The sequence below is a fragment of the Dasypus novemcinctus genome, chromosome 17, assembly GCF_030445035.2.
Source record: "Dasypus novemcinctus isolate mDasNov1 chromosome 17, mDasNov1.1.hap2, whole genome shotgun sequence".
Taxonomy (NCBI): Eukaryota; Metazoa; Chordata; class Mammalia; order Cingulata; family Dasypodidae; genus Dasypus; species Dasypus novemcinctus.
The window spans coordinates 58,754,165-58,776,432 of NC_080689.1; the positions used below are offsets into that span (position 1 = coordinate 58,754,165).

Consider the following 22,268-nt stretch of genomic DNA (forward strand, 5'->3'; position numbering starts at 1 on the left):
CTTGCATTCCCAGTGTTACTGATTTGTACTTCCCCTACCCCTAGTTCTGATACAGATAGCATTTAACAAATGTTTACATGATATTTTTAGGAGGGAAATGAAGAATTACACAGTAGTTTCACTGAATGTAGAAAATATGTATGTAGATCGCAGCAGGCTGAATAGTGCCTTCCCTGCTCCCCACAATTTGCCCAGGTCCTAATCTCCAGAACCTTTGAATATGACCTTATGTGGCAAACAGGACTTTGCAAGTTAAGGATTTTGAGGTGGAGAGATTATCCTACCTGGATAACCCAGATGGGCAATTCTCACAATGGGCAATGGAGAGATTCCAAGTATTGAGAGGTGGTGGTGAAGAACATGAGTTAAAATTGCTTAGTTTACATACCATGTCCATTATTTCCTGTGTAACCTTGAAAAATGACTGGTTCTTGGTTTATCTGTAAAATGGATATAGTATCAAATGCCCATGTCATAGATTGTTCCAAGGTGTGCTTAGAACAGTATCGCCTGTTTTAAAATGCTCAATTAATATTAGCACTTTCTTTGTGATTCACCAGCTGTGGCGTTGCCATGGTAATGACACAATCTCCTCAGCCCACCAGCTTTGAAATGGTGCTCTTACTGACAATTTTTAAAAATTTGTGTTCATTTCAAATTTTGCAGAGTGAGGCTTTATTAAACTCCTTTGTAGTACTTTCAAAGTAATATGAGGGAAGCGGACTTGGCCCAGTGGTTAGGGCGTCCGTCTACCACATGGGAGGTCCGCAGTTCAAACCCCGGGCCTCCTTGACCCGTGTGGAGCTGGCCCATGCGCAGTGCTGATGCGCGCAAGGAGTGCCGTGCTACGCAGGGGTGTTCCCCGCATAGGGGAGCCCCATGCGCAAGGAATGCGCCCTGTAAGGAAAGCTGCCCAGCGCGAAAGAAAGTGCAGCCTGCCCAAGAATGGCGCCGCAGACACGGAGAGCTGACTCAACAAGATGACGCAACAAAAAGAAACACAGATTCCCGTGCGGCTGACAACAACAGAAGCAGACAAAGAAGATGCAGCAAATAGACACAGAGAACAGACAGGGGCAGGGGGTGGGGGGGAGGAGAGAAATAAATAAATAAATCTTAAAGAAAAATAAAAATTAAAAAAAAGTAATATGAAATGCAACCACACCAGAGCTTGAATGGAAATGGAAAAAGAAAGCTAGGGAGCTTGCCACTGGGGGAGATGGGTGCAGAAAGAGTAATGGGAGTATATTTGTATGCTAGCAGCTAAGGAGAAGCAATCTGTAGAGAAGGAGAAGAGGAAGATGAAGGAAAGGGAATGAAAAATTAATGAACAACAAGCACACCCAGTACCTAGGTCTTGGTTTCTAAAACATTCTACAATAAAAGGAACCAGGGCTCCTTGGAGAAATGACTGATTCTAAAGTTTGGGCAGAGGATATACAAAGATGAGCAGGGAGCATCTTATAGTGCCAGAAAGTAAAGGAGTGTTAAACAAAAAAAAGTCAAAGCAAAGCAATTGAACTAAGCAAATTTTGGCTTATTCAAGGTCTTTGATAATGCATCCCTTGTATAAATGTACCCTTCCACTCTTTATCCCTGCTGATTCCTCAATCCACTGTAATCTGCTCCCAAGACTTTACTAGAAAAGAGTCTTTTTTTAAAAAAAATAAGTAAAGGAATGATGACTTTTTAAAAAAGATGTTTATTTATTTATAGTTTTATCCCCTCTTTCCCCAGATGGTTCTCTCGTCTGTCTGTGCTTTGTTCACTTGCCTTCTCCAGGAGGCACTGGGAACTGAACCCAGGACCACCCACATGGGAAGCAAATGCCCAATGGTGGGAGCCACACCTGCTCCCCACAGTCTGCAGCATCTGCTGGCTTGTGGCATCTGCTCATTGTGGTGGATGCAGGCATCTTCTCGTTAGGAGGCACAGGGACCCAAACCTGGAACCTCCCATGTGGTAGGCAGGTGCCCAACTGGTTGAGCCATATCCGCTTCCCTAAAGTGCTTTTACTGAGATCATTAATGGACTCTCAGTTGACAAATCCAACAAACATTTTTCTATCTCATTTGATCACTCCAAGGCATTTGATGCTATTGGCCACTGCTTCATTCTTCATTCATTTTTGCCTTCCTTGTCTTCCTGCATACTTTTGTGGCTCCTGCTTCTCAGTTTCTTTCAGGGCTATTTTCTCTACCCACCCCTTAAATGTTGATATTCCTAAAGGATGTTATAAGGGTTCCTCTCCTTACTCTAGTTTCTCTTTCACTGATCTCATCTGTGCCTATGCATTCAAATATCACTCACTGATTGTTTACTTCTGTCAATCGGTTAAGCTTTCTCTCCTGACCCATACAGCTAATTGCCATCTGGACAACTTCTGATAGCCTGTGTGCAGGCACAGGACATTTTGAACCACTGTGGCTGTTTCACCCAATGCTTTTGAATATAGATATTTTAACAAGGCTAATACTAATATTGATGCATTATTAAGAAATTCTATTAAACAACTCCATTAAACCAATTAAAAAATTTGGATAAATTTCCTCTGCTATGAATTCCATTAAAATTTTTTTTCATTAGGCTCCAGTCTTTCCTATATTCATTTTAAAAGGGAGATTTTGTTAATTTTGTCATTTTCAGTTATCTTCTGTCACTGAGTTCTCTTATTGCCACTAGTCATTCCTAAGCTCAGATTTCTCAAGTCAAAATTTTGTTGATTGAATTTTGTCAAGATTTCATCCCTTCACCAATCTTTCACTATGTTTAACTTTATAAGTTTACATGTTTATATGTTTAATTTTGTATGTTTATATGTTTAACTTTATAAGTTTAACTATCTTAAATTTTACTTGTACTGACTATTTCTAGAATTAATATTAGTTATAAACTGAGTAAAGGCTGGCAGTTTATATTTAATTGTGTTTATTCTGTGAGAAGATTGTGAGCAATTCACCTCAGAACACCTAAGGTTTCTCTAAAGAGTGAAGGTCAGAGTATGTTTGGGATTGAAAGGTGCTGCTCAAAAACCAGGATGAAACTTGACGAATCTGGAAGAACTAGTAGTTCTACTGGTATCTGCTTCAGGAATTCTATTATTTAGCTATGGTCTTGGTCCCCAGACCTGAAGTCTAGAGCACTGGGCTGCATTCTGAAGGAAAGATTTGGACTTTCTTTGGGCCTCCGGGCTAAGCCTACATCAAAGTAGGTTGAGTGACTACCTGGTCTCCTTCCACATAAGCTGACATGCTAACTTAAGCCCTCTGGATCTAACTTCTTCAATATAAGAATAGATGAATTCAAGGAAAAATACATGAGAGGGGCAGGGGAAGATAGCTTTGTCTTCCGATCTAGAGAAGCAGGTCTAAATAACCTAATCAGGATTGTCTTTTTCTCTGGGGCTCACCCTAGTTCCTCCTGCCTTGTTCTCCAGGAGCTTTCAACCTATGCTCCTCCTACATGGAAGGCAGGGCTAAGTGACTGCGGGTGAGTGCTGCTGAACACCTTTGCAGAAGACTCTTATTCCTGCAGCTCAGTAGGAGTCGTGAAGCTGGAAGGACTGCCCCCAGAGCAACTGGGCCGTCATGGGTAAGGAAGATTTCACTTTTGGTGAATGCTAACTTGAAGGAGAAAAAGGCATTACATTGCATTCTTTATTGAATTAGGTGGGCCATGTATTTAAAAATAGAGACATTTATCAGACCTTAGATAAATCTTCAGAAAAAGTAGGCAGCTTTGGTTTTACTTGTGTATATTTCACCAGCATTCTTTGGATCCTTCGGTTTTCTTTGAACACCTAAGCACGTTACCAGTTCTCCCTGAATCATGGGTAAGGTCAAGCTCATTAAATTTCAGTCTAATAGCACTTGTGCTGTTTTCTCAAATTTGGAGAGAAAATAGGCAGCAGCTTCCCTCCCACTCAGTATGGATTTCAAAATTCTTAGGTATAACTCATTTCTTCTAAGATTTCTCTCTTTAATTGCCCTCAATTTCTTCTTATATTAATGGTCTCTGTTCAGGAACACGTGTGTATATATGTGTGTATATACACACGCCCATACATACATAGCTGCATATTGATGAAGGTCACATTCAGATATTAGATGTCTTAAAAGCCCACAGGAGAATTTATATAGCAGGAGCTCTGTCCTTATGGTCCCACGATCTTGTATTATTTCTGTTATGTCTCCACATGACATCTGGAAATAATAGTGCCAAAATCCATAGTTTTAAGGCCTGCCAGAGATTTGGAAGTAAACCCACAAATCAGGCAAAAGTTGTTCTTTGAAACTTAAAATGTACTATTAACTTGGTATCAAGGGGAATATACCTATGGATCTCTAAAACCCTAAGAAAATCTGATTTACAAAAATAACACAAAATGTGATTATTTATTTTAATTAGGTCCATTTTAATAAAGTGTATAGGAGTTTACAACTCAGACAATTATTCATAAAAACTATCAGATACATAAGATAGATCACACCAAGAGTGCAAAAACATAAATCCAAGTCTGCAAATAAGAGGTATTGCAAAAAACTGTTAAGATTGCCTTATAAAATGTCTTTTTCCCTTCCCTTGTTCACAGGCCATGAGATTGTGTGCACATACTCTTTTCTGAGGCCTGATGGCCTCAATACTCCTAAGAGTTAACTCCTTCATTTAGTTAACTCACAAGGGAGTCAGCAGAGGGAGTTCATCTCTTCTCTCTGGAATGAGGCCCTGGGCCTTTATCATTTGGTTTTTATCTCCTAACAGATGACTTTAAATATTCCCCCATGCCAAGTACTACCTGGCAGGCCTGTGGTGTTCTGGTCACTCTGCCCTCCCAAAACCACGCATGAGCCGGGGTTCAGGCCAAGCCTATTGAGTCTCATTCTCACGGATGAGATGAGCAGACTTAGTGTGGAAACGAAGCTAAGGCAATGTCTGATTTTCCCCACCTTTATAGAGAACTCCATTTCTAACTTAAAAGAGTTTTCAATAAAGGGAACAGAATTTACTCATGCAAAATACCTACTGTCACCCTTTGGTAACCATTCTTTGGATGCCTTTATTAGGAGGTCTTGAGTTAACACTATGGAAACAAAGCATGAGGGAGACACATGTGCAAGCATGCACACACAAACACACACTCCATTCACACGCCTCAAATAAGAGTCTTTGGTAGACTCAGAGTCTACAGCTGACTTGCTACTTCAGAGTAGAAAGCCCGCATTGTCTCCCTTCAACCCCCAATCTCCCCCTTCCTGCTTTAACTGACATTGGTAAAAACCATTTCTGTAAGTCCTTGCCAGAAGGAATCAAACAGATCCCTTCAACATATACATATAGTTCTTTTACAAGACAATGCAGTTAGCACTGATTTGATTTGAAGAACAAAACATTGTTACCGTAAACCCAAAACTGCGTCACGCATAATTAAATTAATGATTGCTAGGATATAGCTCAGATAAACTTCTTATGGAATTACAAATTATGGGAATATGGGAGTAAGCCACCAGGTTGATGGTTAACATTTAGCCATTTTTACCAGATAGCATGAAGCCCACTCACACATAATTTGCCTCTGCATTCTAGGGTGCCTTGGGCCTATGTGAAATCAAGGTGGAGTGCTGTGTCTTGGTTGTCTCCACAAAATAAGGCTGGGGTCCTACCAACCTTCCTACTTCTTTTTTTCTAGTCCACAAGAAATGGGGAAGGTAAGCCATTTCATTCTTATTTGGAATTATTGCAGTGTGGTGAGATTGTCACAGGCTGGGCTGAAACTCAAGAAGAAACTGTTTACAGAAACAAGGGAGGCAAATAAAAGTTAAAATCATTAAACACATCCTTCATCATCCACGTTACAGGTGTGATTTTAATAGAGGAATGACGAGCCAGGGAATACAGTGGGAAAAGGAATAAGGGAGGTCAATTGGGAAGACTTCCAGGGGAGAGAAAAGGCAGGAGAAGAGCTGTATCTGCAGGTATTTTAATGATGGGACCTTGGGCAGGTGGGGGGTGGGGGGAGAAGAGCTGTTTCATAACAGATTAAGGTGCGAGTGAGGCAGCACAGTACCAAGAAGTCAGAGATCATAGTGGCAACCTGGGAATCAAGATGTTGCCAGTTTGAATTCCTCACATTTGATGCTACGTCAACCGAGGCAGCAATCTGACTGCTTTCCCTAGCAAATTTGTTCTGTAGCACAAGAACACAAAAAGAATTCCCAATCAGATACTACTTTTCATTTCCAAGCATTCTGAAATGCTTCCTTCAATAAAATTTTCAATAACAAGTTTTCAATTGTTCTGTTGGTTAACAAACTAACAAAAACCTTGCAAGTAGTTGATAAAAAACATTGGAAAAAGTAAGAATTTAACTTACATAGTTCTATTTTAAAATCTCCAATGTTTACTTGTTCAGGCAAGATCAGAGGATCAGAACCCCAGGGGGTGGGGGTGGGGTAGAGGGGATGGACATTAACAATGGCCCTGCCTCCTCAGAGGTTGTGTAGGGTTTTCAGAGGCTCTAATGACCTTCCACCAACATAATTTAGGTTCCAGATTTTTCAGGTAAAACCATATCTGCATGACCAGCAGTCATTTCACAGAGTTGACTGATACATGTTCTTCGATTTCAATGGCACTGGAATTTTAAATTTTATTAAAGGGACCCAAGTGGTTCCATTTTTAACTGCATCTTCCCTGTCAGAGTGAACTGAACCTCACCCATCTCTAGTGTCCTATAATAAAATTTCCTATCTGATACAATACAAATTTGATACATGTTTTCATTACTTTTCCTTATGGAAGAAATAGAGCATGATTGAATTTCTATTGTCAGATCACTTATTTTAAATAAGTAAAATCTGCTACTTTATGAACCAGTGAAATGCCAACTAAATAGTTGAAAACACTGATGTGCACGAACTCTAAAACTTAAATAAGAGACCAATCAGATACCAGTATCTTTCTTGACAGTTTAGAAAGATATCATGGCTACCAGATTAAACTCAGACCTAACATAGGAATTTAAACACAGACACACCAGTCTACACATATGAAAGCTTCAACTCAACAATGGGTGGGCCCAATATGAAACAGGGTTTATGACCTTGGTCCTGCTCACCATCTGCTTCAGCATCAAATTTTCCAGTCTAAACAAGGATTTGGAGCCAGAGGGCTATATAAGAACCCAAAAAATGGATATATTAAATATTGTTCACTACATGTAAGATCATTTCATTAATTCATTGTGCAGGTTGTGGCTTAGTGCTTTATGTCTCAATATATTCTGACTCATTGTTTTCCACTGAAATAAAAGATCAATGTACAAGTTCCTGTATTCTCTATCAGATGTATAAAGCAAAAAATACATAAAACAAACTAAAACAAGAAAGTGCAGCTTTTGGTGACTATGTATTTTCTCTTTAACGTTAACTTAATTGTAGTATAGTTGGTGAAAGCATGCATTTGCAACTAATTCCAAGTACCCTGAGCACTCCTGATTTCCCTTAAAACTGAATCCTCCAGATTTCCAGATTCAGGATGGCTTCTGGCAAGAGCATTTTATCTGTAAATGATGAATTTACTCTATTTGATCCAAAGAAGATCAGTAAAAAGGGAATTAAATCCTATTGGTAGTACATGTCTGCAAAATTTGCCAGTTAGCTAATAATTAATATAATATGATAATCATAAAAATCTTTCATGTATCATTCAGTAAGAAAAAAAAAAGAGCAGTTTGAATGTGTTCACATTCATGTCCCTATTCAAAACAGATTTATCCTGTAGTGAGATAAAAAAGGGTTACAAGCCAATGCTTAATAAATGAGTCAACTACATAATAAAGACATCGTGATTTTATTCTGATTTCTATCTTGATAATTAAAATGGCCACTTTATTAGGAGCGAATGATGAAATAACCAAAGGGAAGATATTTTGCAGGACTGCTCGGTAATCCTGAACATTGGGAAGATCGAATTAGAATAATGTTCTACTTTTTAAGATTTTCTTATTTGGGGTGAGAATTGTCTCTGAATATTATTATGCTCATAGCTCATGCCCTTGAGGGCTTCATTGGTAAAGCTCATGGGAAGAGCTTTGGATGCAAAATTCCATGTGCATTAGCCAAAACTATTCATTCAACTGAAGGATGGTTTTGCATTCACTGTTACATAGAAAAATGATAATTGGGAGAGTGCAGACTCTTAGAATGAACATTTAGCATTGGCCAAAGTGAAAGACGCAGGTTTCTAGCAGAGTTGAAACGCTGGTTGGAAAACCATTGCCAGTAGCCCTGATACAGTGCCAGTTATTCAAGTTTAACTTTTAACCTAGATATATCAATAGTTGGAGACTAAACTAGAAAAAGTCTTGGAAAACAGGTATTATTATCTTACTGCCAAGATCCCTGGAGTTTGGCTTTTGGGTTTGACTCTTGGATGAATTTCCAATAATTCATAAATTATGAATCTGGTTTGGTAAACAACTCTCCCCACTTCTCTAACTAATGGAGAAATCACTAACATTTACTACAAGTCACATGAAGCTTTCAAGTTGAAACTTGGGTGCTGCAACTCTTTATATAAAGTTGAACTTCCTCAGCAGAAACCTTCCCATTGAGACATTGGTTTTATTTTTAGGCACTCTTAAGAAAAGCTACCAAAAAAGCTACAAATGAGTCAGATCTTTCCAGAAATAGAAGATATTTTAAAAAAACACAAGTCAGTCACCTATCTGGCCTACTTCAACACCTAAAGAGGATAAAGGTTTTCATGGCTAACTCATTCAGCTCTTTTCTCTCAGACAAACTTATTTACATGTCTCAGAACATGGCAGTAGACAAAGATGGCAAGGATTTAGAAAAAAACAAGCAAACCTAGTTTGTAGCCTAGTCTCATGATTAATGCATTCCATAATGATGGCACTGCATGCTCAGATCTAAAGTTTTTGAACACTTATTTTATTACTAAGACCATGTACCCAGTAGTTGGAACTATAATAAGATGCTCTTTTCTCTTGTTCTGAGGAGGAAATGTATAAGGGTAATTAATTTTTTATAACCAGATACATGGGATTTGTTAATAGCAAACCTAAGTTCCAGTCAAGATTTTCCTAAATGTCTCAATGAATTAGATTTTTCCATGAAGAATTAAAAAAAAAAAAAAAGTAAAACAGGGTTCAAGTCACTAGGTGAGCAGACAAATACCAATAAATGAATGCTTTGATTATGGAGGTAGGCATAGTGGATAGAGTTTACCTAATGGTAACATGTTTCCTGTACATACACACACACACACACAAACACACACACACACCTGTGTACTCATACTATTTTTTAAAATATAGTTGTGGGGAAAGCTCTGCCAACATTATTTGACATGAGTACAGATATCCTACCTGTGTGCATTTCTACACAGGAAAGGATGTGATGTACATTACACACTCACACACTCATGCATAAGGACCAGCCTGGCTTGCATACTGACTCATAAACAGATCCAGAGAATCATTCTAGAACTGCTGGCTTTACAGGAATGATTAGTATCTGCAAAATTACACTCCCTTTTGACGTGCAGGACTTTGATCTCATGCTTCTTTCCAGAAATCTCACCTTTTTAAGAGCATTTTATCAGTCCTGGAAGGACTAACCTTGATTCCTCAATGGACATGACTCAGAAGAGGAAGTGCAGGAATTAAACCAAGTAATAATATGGCCCCTTTGGGATTCAGGTGAAGTATTTCTGGCCTTAAACCATTTCTGGGCAAAAAAGCAGAGTGCTGGGTGGAGGTGGAACTCCTCAGTGAAGGAGATGGAAATGCCTGAAAGCCCAGAAATCAATATAAACAAAAGAAATGAGCATAACTTAAAAGGGTTTCAACTAAATATCACTGCAACTGAGTTTAACTGAAGAAGTTCTGCTCTCACAGCAGAGAACTGAAAGATAATAACTGATATATTTCTTCGTGGGAAGGCTCATCTGGAGAGGTGTGACAAGTATTGGGGTAGGGGTGGGGGGATAGAAGCCTAAGGCTCAGGTATTGCTCCTAAGGTTTCTGCTTGCCTGATTTTGAAGGAAAGGGTGCTAAAGTAAAAGGATCAGCAGCTGTCAGCTCTGTAGTCCTGGAGGAAAGGGATGTGATGGAAACAGAACCAGCTATTGACTGCTTATTGGTGTGAGACACAATTTTGTAGGCAGCAATGGGCTGGGCTTCTGGACTTGGCTCATCTTCTGGGCTATAATGACGAGAATATTTGGATAAAGACTGGGGGCGGAATGGTTTGCCAGCCACAGGGCCTGAGATAGCTTCCTTCTGGGGTGGAGGTCCTTGGTTTCTGTCATTAGGATGGCCCCCAGATTGTTGGGAGGATCCTCTGGGAGAGATGTTGTCAAGATGGTCTGCTGCTTGTACAGAATGGGAGGGGATGTTAGATTGTTGGACCAAACCAGCCAAGGAATACTGTGCTCGGACAGAGGTGTACAGTGCTTTGTCAAGGCCTGAGAGCAGAGGGACATCACCTGTCTGACTAAGGAGACTGGCCTGCATAGGCACTTCCTGGGAGGGGCTCTGGGCACCTGTTAACTCCTCCATGCTCTTCTTCTTGGTAAAAGGAGCTCTCGAGAATACGTCTGCTTCCTCTGGCTGAGAAGGAGCCATGCTGCCCTTGGAGGCAAACGGGGCTTTGGAGAAAATGTCCATGTCATTGATCGGAACCCTCGAGCTTCTGAATGGGGCTGTGGCAAAAACATCTGCTTCACTGAGACCATCAGTGGTTGGTTGTATAAGGGCTTGGAACTGGTTCTTTCTCCCACCTTTTACTGCTTTTACTTGCTCAGTAGAGATGTCTGGCTGAGAGAATGGAACAGCTCCTCCCAGCTTCCCCTGGGTAAGTCTGCAGCTCTCATCCTCTTCTTCAGACTCCAGGAGGAGAGGTCGAGACCCACTGCAATCCAGCATGTCCCCCTCAAGGTCAGTCCCTTCCTCTTCACTGCTGTGAAATGAGCTGTTGCTTGAAGGACCATCTCTGGCCAAGTACTCGGATTCTAAGTTGTTCTGAGTTTTTGTATCAGATTCCCTGGAGGGGTCTGGATACAAGGGAAGGCCTTTAACACCCGTCGATTCTTTAAAGTGCGCTACAGTTATTACAGGACAGGGATTGGGCTCTCTCTGGAGACCTAGAAAAGCACAAAATGCAGAAATTAATGCACCAGTTGGCCTATCTCTATTATTGTAACATTAAATGTTTAACAAAAACATCGTGGGACCAAATAATAGATGTTGAAAATGGAAAAGGAAAAAACAAGAAAAATAAGTCAGGCAGGGAAACGGCACACAAACCGGAACATGACCACTCACTGTCTTGCGTTTTGAACATGATAGGCACAATGTACAGGAAAGGAGATGAAGATGTTAGGCACACAGACATTCAGTGTAACTACACAATGCTCCTACTCGCGGGGCCAGGCACTGACACCTGCTCTACCTGGCACTGGCTCATAATGGAATGAAAACAAACCCAGTCACTCATCTCCACATAGACCATGACGGTTTTGTATGATGTAGAAACACTGTCTGGGGAGGAACTCAATTCAGTATCTCGCATGTGGTCACCTGCTCCACACTGCCTCCATCTGAGGACAGGCCCTCTAAGAAGGAGCAGAACACGGCTGCTTGACAACTGCAAGTTTGCTTGATGATTTACATCACAAGCACTACGCAGAACACAAGAGTGCCCCAAATGCAAATACTGAAGGCACTTTCTAAGAGAAGGAGACATAATCGAAATCATACTAAATAAGTCACCTTCAGCTGGAGTTGCCCTGGAGTTTTGTTTTCAGTCTTCTAAGTTAGCAAAGATTCCTCTGCTTAAATGAATCCAACATAAAGATCTTTAAGCAGGATTAAAATGCATGGGTAATTGCAGGCATATGAGCACGAATATACAACTCTATTTCTATCTAGGTAGAGGGGCCTCAGGGTGCTCTGGCTTTTAAAATTAAATAGACAATTATCAGAATGCAAGAGAGCTTACCTTCCAAGAAATATTAGCAGGTTAGAAGTAAGTCATTGGGCACATGTTAGCAAGAGGGCAGGAAAAAGGCATATGTAACTAAGCAAGAAGAATCCAGAGAAAGGGTGGGTAGGGGTAAAGGTATCATTTAATCATGGCTCAATAAAGAGATACAACTAGAGACTCCCAACCCATCAGGACAAGAAAACTAGGTCCAATGACTTGGAACTACGTGGCTCAGGACCTCAGTAGATGGAACTCAGTCATCCCCTCCCCACATTTGTCTTCTCCCAACCTATGCAAACCACTGGCTAGCAGTTATTTCTGCCAAAAAGTATCCCCTGATAAAGTTTCTGCTTGAATTAAGCACACAGAACACAAGGAAGCAGCATCAAAATCAATTTATTAGGAAACCAGTCATTTAAAGACATTACATTGTAAAGAGAATGCAGGGAGAGATCTGAACATTTTATAAGATACTTATAAAAATACTATGTTTCTCTGAATTGTATAACGTTTTAGAAGGGCTTCTTTTTAAATAGTTCTGACCTTTAATATTATTCTAAAAAAGAAATTTTTTTTTTCATTTTTATTTCTCTTTCTAACCGTTTGAATTAATGTAATGCATTCCAGTTTAGAGCCTTGAAGTTAAATTTTGTACAGGTGCCAAATGGCTTTTGGAATAGTATTTGAAGAACTATGATTTTGAAGAGGATCAACTTTTCCTTGTATTATAACTTTAATAGGTGCAGTTACATGGGTGATAGGAAAGCATTGGTTAGTTGATAGAAAATAAATGAACACTTTTTCCCTTGCAGTATTATGTGAAAAGAAATAATCCTAATTTCTCAAACAAGCATATACTGATATTAGATCTGTCACAGTGATATGCAGATGATGATTTCTGGGAGGTAATTCAGATGAATGAGGGGAAACAAGTTTTCCAAAATAAAATTAGCCATGCAAAGAGGTCCAAGAAGCCCCCAAATCACCTTGGACCACTTCCTAACAGATCCTCTGTTGGACAAAGGTTTTAGTTGCCAAAACTAAGGTCCAATTCCTTCATCTTCCAAAACTACCCTGAATGTTGATATTATTAAGCTGGTTTTCAGGAAAGCAAAGTACCTCCTGAGGAAAAATGGAAAATTTAGTCAAGCCATTGACTATGGCATCATATAGCATACTAACAAAAACACTCTAGTTTGATTGGATTCAGATACAATGTTTTCTAAAAATTTAAATTGAATTCCCAGCCAAAGCAGTTGGTAAGCACAGATAGCCAAAAATCAGTAATCTACTGAATCAGGGACTTTTTTTTTTAAAGGAGGTACCAGGCATTGAACTGGGGACCTCAAAACATGTGAGGCAGGCACTTAACCACTGAGCTACACCCACTCCCTGAACCAGGGATACTTTGGGATGCCTGCAGTGTTAAGATTCCATTTTGAGAACTGTGAAATAGCAAGTGGGGATGCCCAGATACAAAATGGGATAGGATGGAAGAACATGCCTAGCCCATCAAAACTTCTGTTAAAACAGTAAGTTCTTGGTCAAGTCAACTGGAAACCACCCAACTCACAGTATATTCTTCATGGCGAATAATGGGAAAACCATACTTGAAACTCCAACAACTTTTTAAAATTCACAGTCACAAAAACACCATAACATCATTTGGAGGGAAAAATCTCCTGTCTTAAAACGAGGCCAGAACTATTTCAGATCTCTTTTCAGCATGAATCTGCTTTGTAGGACTGAAAAACATACAAAGGATTCACTTGAGAAGGACAAGTCTCTTAATCCTTCTATTGTCTTCAGAGAAGGTGCAGTGTGACTGAGATAGAGCAACCATACTTTGCAACTCCCCAAGCCTGGGACTCTGGAGACCCAAGAAATACCAGCAGGTAAGGGGAAAGTACAGGCATCCACATGTCCCTTAAGAGAATTTTGGTGGTGGCAGCCCAAGAAACAAAGTAATCAAGAGAAGGAGAGATTCTAAATAACTACAAACAGAAAGTAGACATTTAATTTTGTGGGCTGTTAAAGGTCTGTTTTAGAATCTGTGAGTGTGTTTTTATAGGGTGGATAGCCCTAAATAAAGATGGCCATGTACAGTCAGGAAAACGTGTTTGAAGCAGCCTGCCCATGAGCGATGAAAGATTTATACTGATTTAACCTCATGCCACGGTACAGTTTCTCTGGTAACCGATGGCATGCACAGCAAATGCCCTGTGAGCACAGAGCTCAATCCAGTTAGCCCATTGTCCCTCAAGGGCTTGTGACCAGGACCTGGCCTCACAGTCTGCACAAGGGACTTACTCATCATGAACACAAAGGCAGGGCGTTTGGTTTAGCACATTAAATTAAGCCAGAAAACCTAAATGTCAGGCTGGACATTCCCTAATGCAGCATACCATGCACAACCAGGTATTTTACTTTTCTCCAAATTATGAACTGAAGTAGCAGTTACGAGAAGTGCCAAAGACATAATTCTTGGCAAAAACTGAAAATTAAGACTTTGAGTTTATGAAGTCTTCTCATTTAGTTGGGGCAATGGAGAGCAAAATATTCCTTCAAAAGAAATCTAGAAATCCAGCACCAATTGAAATTTACTGTATTGGAACTGAATCAGTGAAGAAAAAGATGTACACCAAACTGTTAATTTTCATGACCTTTTTGGCTTAGATAATTAAACCAAGCCTTTGGTTGTGCCATATGTGGTAGAGTTGCATTAAAACCCATGATTGGGAAATAAGGGACTTGATAGGAGTCAACACTGGTTAGGAATGCTGTGCCTCTCAAGCCAATGGGACAATTAAACAGGAGAGATTTCTCACTGGGCATTAAGGTGTTGCCAAAATAAAACGTTTAATTAAATTGCCCTGAGAATATTTAAGACCAAATTAGAGGAGGGTAGCTGCAAATCTGTGCTCCATTTTACAGTCCTGCTTCTGGTCATACCAAATATAGGTTCACAGGGAATTCACACAGTGAAGCCAGGGTAGCGGTGACTCACTAAAATTTCCTCAGTATGTTTTTCTCACTTGTCCCCAACTTTTCTTGTGCATAGGTACTTAGCATCACTCAACAGTGTGTTTAAATTTCTTTCTGTAAAAGTGTGTTTTCAGCTCAGGAAAACAGCAGCTACTTTAAATTATTTACATCTCTAAACATGTTCCCGTTTGAACAGATAAGACTTTATTCCCCTATATGTTTATATAAGAAATTTGTTTGTAGAACTTGTTTTCTATACACTACTTGTGTAGCAATTTTCAGATTCACATTTTTTACTGCATAAGGTAGCGTCATGTACATCTATTTGCTTTGTCTTCTTGGGGAGCACAGGATAAAGACCCATAGTTAATAGACTTCCACATTACAGGGAGTGTCCAAATGGGGCAGAAGAGAATACTCACAGGAAAAGAGCAGAGTTCAGAATACTACATCAAAGAGGGAATCAAAAAGCGTCTTCCATCCTAGTAACTATGACCATTTGGTAACTCTGCATAGGTTGCAGGACCGGAGCAGCCTCCCTCGGCCGCCTCAGTGAAAGGAAATCCAGGAGAAACAAAATAGTATCTTGTGACAGAATATAGGAACTGGAGGGCATCTGGGATTCACTCTGACTCAAGAAACCCAAGCATATCCAACCTCAGGGACATTATTAGTGATGAAAAGGAAAATGCTAACTTTGTGCTGGTAAAATTATAGTCTCGAGAGAAAAAAAAGTTTTGCAATATCTGGAGTGTTTCAGGAAAGATCTCATTCTAAATAACCATCCATGTGATAATTTTTCTGCTCTGTCTGGCAGCCTGTACTCTGCCCAATTCAGTCAGTTTCATCCCCAGTCTCTGTTAGAGGCCATGGGGCTGTGATGATGTTATAGATTGAAAAGGTTAATGACTCCTGGAGATCACAAAGAAATTTCCTTAAAGGAGACTTTATTTTGGCGGAGGGTTTGGACGACGGTATCTCTAGCATGTGTCTATTCAGCACTCAGACCTCTCCCTGCTTCTGGGCTGAAGGTCAGCCTCAAACTGCTGAAGGTCAAACTGTTCTAGACCTGGAAGAAGGTTACATTGCTTTGAATCAAAATCTTCAATTATCTGTCAAGAGACTAGGAAAAAAGTACGAAAAATAAAACTAGAGTTCTGTTCTGAGAGAAATAGGTTATTTTCTTGATTTTGTTTCCCTACAATTATTTGCCATCCAAGTTCCTTAATTCTAATTCAGGAAAAGTCAAGTCCAATATCAAATGAGGCTGAACGAAGTGACTACCTCTTTTGGAGGCATTTTTAAATCTATTTTCTAAACCATACCAAAGACTGGGGATCACTGAATTCCCTTATTCAGAGGAGTAAAGAAATTACAACTGATTGTTTTCTCATTCCATTTAAAGTCCTCTCTGAGAACTTTCTAGATTATTCTTTTTACTATTTTCATTAGTAACAACTCTTCATCTTATGGGGGTAATTTTGCCTTTTGGAAACAGCCATAATGTACTTAGAACCAAGAGTGATAGAAAAAAGAGACCAAAGGAATATACTTTTCAGATGCTGAAAGCGATACTAGTTAGATACTAAGACAACTCATTCTCTTAAACCTTATTTCCTTCCTTGAGGTTATTTCTAAGATGAGGAATTTCATTAGAATAAGTATCAGCTTTCCAAGTGAAAACTAGGTGCCTTTGAAGGGAGCAACATTCAACTGGATGTCAAATTTCTGATATGTCTGCTGAAGAAATCATTAGATTATAATGATATAATCATGGTTTGTAAAGTGTCCACTTAAACCTTATTTCTTTGAGTACTGTGTTTTTTAAAAAGTACTGGGCCTTGAAATCAGTGATCTAGTTTTTGCCATAAAAGGGAAAAAGAACAATTTGTGATGTTTTTTGGTATAGTTACCACTCTTACACAGTTGAAATAAAAGCAGATCAGAAACATATGTATTTGTCCATTTTTAAATGGCAGACCCCTGATTATACTTTTAAAAAGAACTGAAATCTTTTGATACTGTTTTGTTGGAATATGTTGTGTGTGTGTGTGTGTTTAATATTAAAAAAAGGAACTTCTGGGCCCAAAACTCTTTGATTTAGGCTTTTATTCAGGTAATTAAGAAAGAGCAACCCGGGTCAGTAAAAGCCAGTATAATTCTCTGAACTGTAAATACTGCTACAGTAATAAGAACTACAGAAGGTAATTGAAGAACATCAGGATTATATAAATCCTTCACAGTCCTTCTAAGAATAATAATATATATTGAGAACTCTTTAATTCTATAATTTAAAAATCCATCTAGTCCAAACCCATTGTTGTATAAAAAATGAAGCTCTGAGAGATGAAGCACCTGCTGAAAGCCACTTAGCCAGGGATCGGCAAGGGTCAGGATGAGATCCCAGGAGACCTGTCCTGCCCAGGCCTCTTCTCCCACCATCCTGCCTCCATCCAGCTCAGGCCCCACATCCGTAAAACAAAGCGGATGGACTAGAGAATGGTATTTAAGGTCCCTCTTGTAGCTCGGTCTATGGTTCCATAAGTCTATCAATAATGAGCACGTTACACTCAACTCAAGTAAACCCCTTTAGCTCAGGGATGGCACTAGAAACTAAGGAAGGCTCTGTTTACTGAGTCTACCTCACACGTATTCCTCAACAGAAAAACAGTTCTCCCCTTGAGGCCCTACTCTTAAAGAATAAGCCCAAGATAATTTCATGCCATTATCTTCCTCAGGCTTCTATTCAGTCTCTGGCTTCTATTTTGTCATTTTCATTAGCAGTCTCCATTAAACTTTATTGAGCCACATGACTAGATAATATATCTCAATGTAATTACTAGTAATGCATGAAAGGAGCAATTTAGAGACACATACCTAATTTCTAAACTATACTCTTCATGGTTTCAACTACATTGAGAAACTATATATTTCATTTTATTTCTAACATGTATATATGAAAAAAAAATCAAATCTGAAAACAGGAATAAAACATTACTGGTATTTAAAAATAAACATTTCCTTCATCAGTTTATACATTCTTTCTATGTCCAGGAAAGAGAATACAATTCTGATCTGCAGCAGATTTTCCTGTCCATAAAAGAGTAAATCAAGTTTTCCATTTTCACTGCTACCCAAACACAGAGAGCTCTTCAGGAATATCTTTGTTTATCTTCAGCAGGTAGGCTGTGCCTCTGTAAATTTTGGAAATGATCCATTATCCTAAGAGAGGCCTTTACTTTGCTCATCTAGGTTCAGCCAGCATGGTAAGTATTTTAAAGTCAGAAGGAAGGCTGAAAGATTCAGATTTTTCCTCTGATGCTTTTCAAAGGCTGCTCTCACATTGCTGGAGTCAAAGCTTGCCCTCCAAAATACAGAGTTTTGCAGCCTTTTATAGTTGCTGTTAATCTCTCTTTTTTTCCACCTTAAAGTGCAAACGTGAGGAAGAAGAAACAAAAGTACTATGTAGAGAAACAGCAAATGGACCTGGACTTTTATTTGTACAAATGTGACCAACTCAAGCAGTTCCCTTTTGATCACGGAAAATGGCACTCAAGGAAGAGAACAACATTGGGGTTCTCTATGCTAACCTCTTTTCAAAAGGGCGATTTTATAAAGTTGCTTTTCCAAGTAAGGAAAAAAAAAATACACTTCAGTGAGTAAGTCCATCTACAGAGGGTGACCACGAGGCATGTTGTCATGTCAGTGCAGGGTCCTTTATTTACTTATGAACAATATTCTAAGGTTATTGAGGAAGTGGGTTTTGTTTTGTTTTTTTTTAATCTAGGAAGCCAAGGAAAAACCAACTGAATATATTCCATTGGCTACAGCCTTCAATTTAAACATCTGAGAGCAGGAAAAGTAAGTAGTTACAGTCAAATTGGGCCTAGCTTATCAGCACACTTATTTCTGATTATCTGAAAACAAACAACATGCTTATTCTACAAAGACAGAGGACCTGCTGAAAGCTTACAGCAACACACAAGTCTACTCCAAAATGATTCTGTATGTTACACTGTAGAATCGCTGTGTAATTATACAAAGGAAAGAGATCAAAGCCCTGTACAGACACCAAATATCGGACTTGAAACGCCAAGTTGAAACAGAACTATTCAGCGTTGTTGTTTATATACAATTTACAATATTTGATTCAAAATAAAAATCACAAGAAAAATACATCTGTTTCTGCTACAATTCCTTCCCTTCCCCTATCCACCCCCCTCCCCCAAGTGAAAAGTCTTCTAATAAAAGGTATCGTATTACCACCATTGTCTTATTTTGGTCTATTCTGAGATCTCAGCCTGGGACAGTTAACATGAAAAGGAATGGGAATACTTGGGGATTTATATAATGTACACATTTTATCCAAGGATCTCAAGTACTTGCAGTCACATCTCCAGATCTGAGAAATGGTTCAATGGAAGCCCGAAAGCTGGACGAATGCTGGGCAGGTTGCATGGGGTGTAAAATCCCTTGGCTAAGTCTATGATCAAACAAGGTCTAAAGCTGGCTGGCTAGAGCTAGGCTCAATATCTCTTCTCAAATGCATACTACTATCAGTCAATTAGTTCTCTCCTCTCTTAAACCACAGACCCATCTCCAGGCTATTGTCTAGAGTTAAGAACAACTGAAGAAGCCATGTCTTCATGAAAATGCTCCAGGATAAAAAGCAAAAACAGGTAAACACATTCATCGGTGCTGGGCCAAAGGAGACAGGACTGATTTGGGAGGCCATTCCTAGCAAGAATGTGACAAAGGTATCAATTCACTAGTTTCAGTTACAGTTAAGCTTTTGGTGGAGACGATTCCAGCAGAGGTGAAGCTCATGGCATCTAGTGCTTGGTTTAAGATAATGCTATTGAAGAAGGATAATGAGAAAACACAGCAAAATGAACAGGGAGGAACTGGCCGAGGAATAACTGGAGGGCCAAAGTGATTTTCTTTCCTTATCATTTCTACAGGAGAAGGCAGGGGGTAGGAGATAAGGGTTAGAGGGCCCCTTATTTGCAGATTTTTTAAAAAAATCATTGTTTACTCATAACTCCATAATGAAAATGTATGTTACGGTATGAAGGTTACAGAACAGCATCTGCTACTGGGTCACGGCTACAGGTCTATGAGCTGATCCACCAGCAGTAAAGACCTGGCTAGGTTGGGAAGACTGGACTCAGAGCTCCCACTGCTGTTTCTAGAGTGCCCACCTGGAAGTGGAGAGATAGGAATTCAGTACAAAACATAGAGGGTTAAGGTTTAGATGTGCAGAGCAAGCAAAGGAGAAGAAAATGAAAAAAAAACAACAACAATAAACCCTAGAGAAGCAACATTTTACATTTGCAAAGTCTTACATGCTAATTTTTAAATATATAAATTACCTACCCATCACCACCTACCAAACTTCAGATAGTCTGTGTACAGCACAGTACAGGTAAGACACCCTGTGAAGAGGATACTATTTCCAAATGCATATATATTTTGCCTGACAATTGCTAGCTATACCCTAACTTCCTGATAATATTTACCCATCTTCTTGATAAAGTCAAAATCAATACTTTTTGTTTGGGTAAAAATGAGTTATGAAGACCCCACTGCACTAAGAACATGCTATAAAAAATAAACTAGATAGAACCATGGCAATTCAGGGTTTCATGGCATGTTCAAATTATTTTAATCCACCAAAAGGGGAAAAGCCTGTTCCACAAGTGTCCAAAATATGTGAACAATATCAAGGCATCATTGTTAATCTCTTTGGGAAGACTATTATAGATTTGGTCTAATCACGATATAAAACAGTAAGTGCTTTTTTTGCTACATGCCTTCAGGTTTCCACTGACTGAAGATCACTTTATTTTTGTTTTAATATTTTATAAAAACCAGTTTTTAGCCAAATGATTTAATACCTTTATTCTCTCTAAACATACACCATATTTAAGCTTTAAGATATCTGTACCTATCAAAACTGGCCAGCCCACAGTGATCCCCCTCACTATCCTTCATTAAATGGCGATGTTCTCCCCCCTTGAAGATTAGACGTACTACTGTTTCGAAGGGAGCTGATACCAAGCTCTTCTCTTTTCCCCATCCTCTCTCTCTTACCTTGTGGATTTTTGGTTATCAATACAGGAATGGGATCAAACTCATCTTCCGCCACCTTGTCCGAGCCCTCAGGGACATCAAAACCTGAGATGAGATTACTATCTTCTGCAGCTTAATACAAAATGCAAGTACACAGGCAGAAACAACAGAGGTAGATTAGCAAACGAGAGAAAGTGTAAGAGGCACAAAGTCCCAACTGTACAATCACTGCCATTTTTTTAAAAGTGGAAATACTTCTTTTGGGGGTTGAAATAAAATTGTGAAACTGGAGAACACAGAGATACAAAAAAAAAAAAAAAAAGCCTTAGAGTTGGCCATGTCATAACTTTGAAAACCAGTAAGGGAAAAGGTTACTGGAGGAATTCTCTCTACCACTTAAGACCGTTATTTGTACTCATTGTGAGGGTAGCTCTTCAGTGTGCTAACTCACAAAGACACAGGCATCAGCCATTTGTAGTCTTTATTGAGCAAATAGGCCTGACTTACACTCAAAAAACAAAACAAAACAAAACAAAAAACCAGGGGTGGGAGGTAAGCTGCTTTTTAAGAAGCAATTCCTACATCCAAGGCAAACAAAATTCTTCAGGAAGGACTCACTGCTCTGTGACTGGGAGAAGAGACTTTCAAACAACTCTGAGGCCTCAGGGAATGATGGGACACTTGAATGTCAAGCAGAAGTTTGTTACAATATTCTCAGTTTTAATTAAAGCTACCCTACCTCAGTGCTAGCTGAGCACCTATTTTGCAAGGGATGCTTCTCTGTAATTACACTCTGCTGCTAACACACTCTTGCCAGACTTAATTGTTTAATTCGGTAACTTCCCTCTACATGCTCTATTTTTTTAAAAATAATCATTTTAATGCTGTCAGGGGAAAAAAAAATAAAAACTCAGCTATTGGTACTGCAAGCCACAGTGTTAGTACCGCAAACCACAGAGTAATTACATTTAGTCATCCAGGGGAGGCTTCTTTCTTGAATTTCCTTCAGAAAGGACTTAATCTGCTCCTTTTCTGCATATTTGCCCTTTCCAGAAACCACTTTCCCTATCTAGACACAGAAAGGAGAAGTTTAGTGAATGCCTGTGTCCAGTAAACTGGCCTTTGTATCTATCACGTTTATAAACTACTCACTTAACAGAACTCAATCTGAGCTACCTCTCTACCAAAAGCTCAAACCAGTAT

General features: G+C 39.3%; 1 protein-coding gene across 24 annotated transcripts in view; it reads right to left on the reverse strand.

Moving 5' to 3' along the window:
- Positions 1 to 4,393: 4,393 nt before the first annotated feature.
- The window catches only part of AAK1 (AP2 associated kinase 1), a 177,367-nt gene continuing 159,492 nt past the window's right edge, over positions 4,394 to 22,268 (reverse strand). For 9 of the 24 annotated variants that reach the window (XR_011646125.1, XR_011646124.1, XM_012518227.3 and 6 more), the window contains 2 exons: positions 21,087 to 21,197; positions 17,088 to 20,194 (listed from right to left, as the gene is read on the reverse strand). Coding sequence is in view for 22 of the 24 variants with exons in the window: in XM_012518227.3 (XP_012373681.2) it covers positions 20,100 to 20,194; positions 21,087 to 21,197 (206 nt within the window). In the remaining 2 variants the exon portion in view is untranslated. Of the gene's footprint in view, positions 11,167 to 17,087; positions 20,195 to 21,086; positions 21,198 to 22,268 lie in introns of those variants that run through there. The other 15 variants (XM_058278713.2, XM_058278709.2, XM_058278711.2 and 12 more) reach the window with 2 other exon arrangements.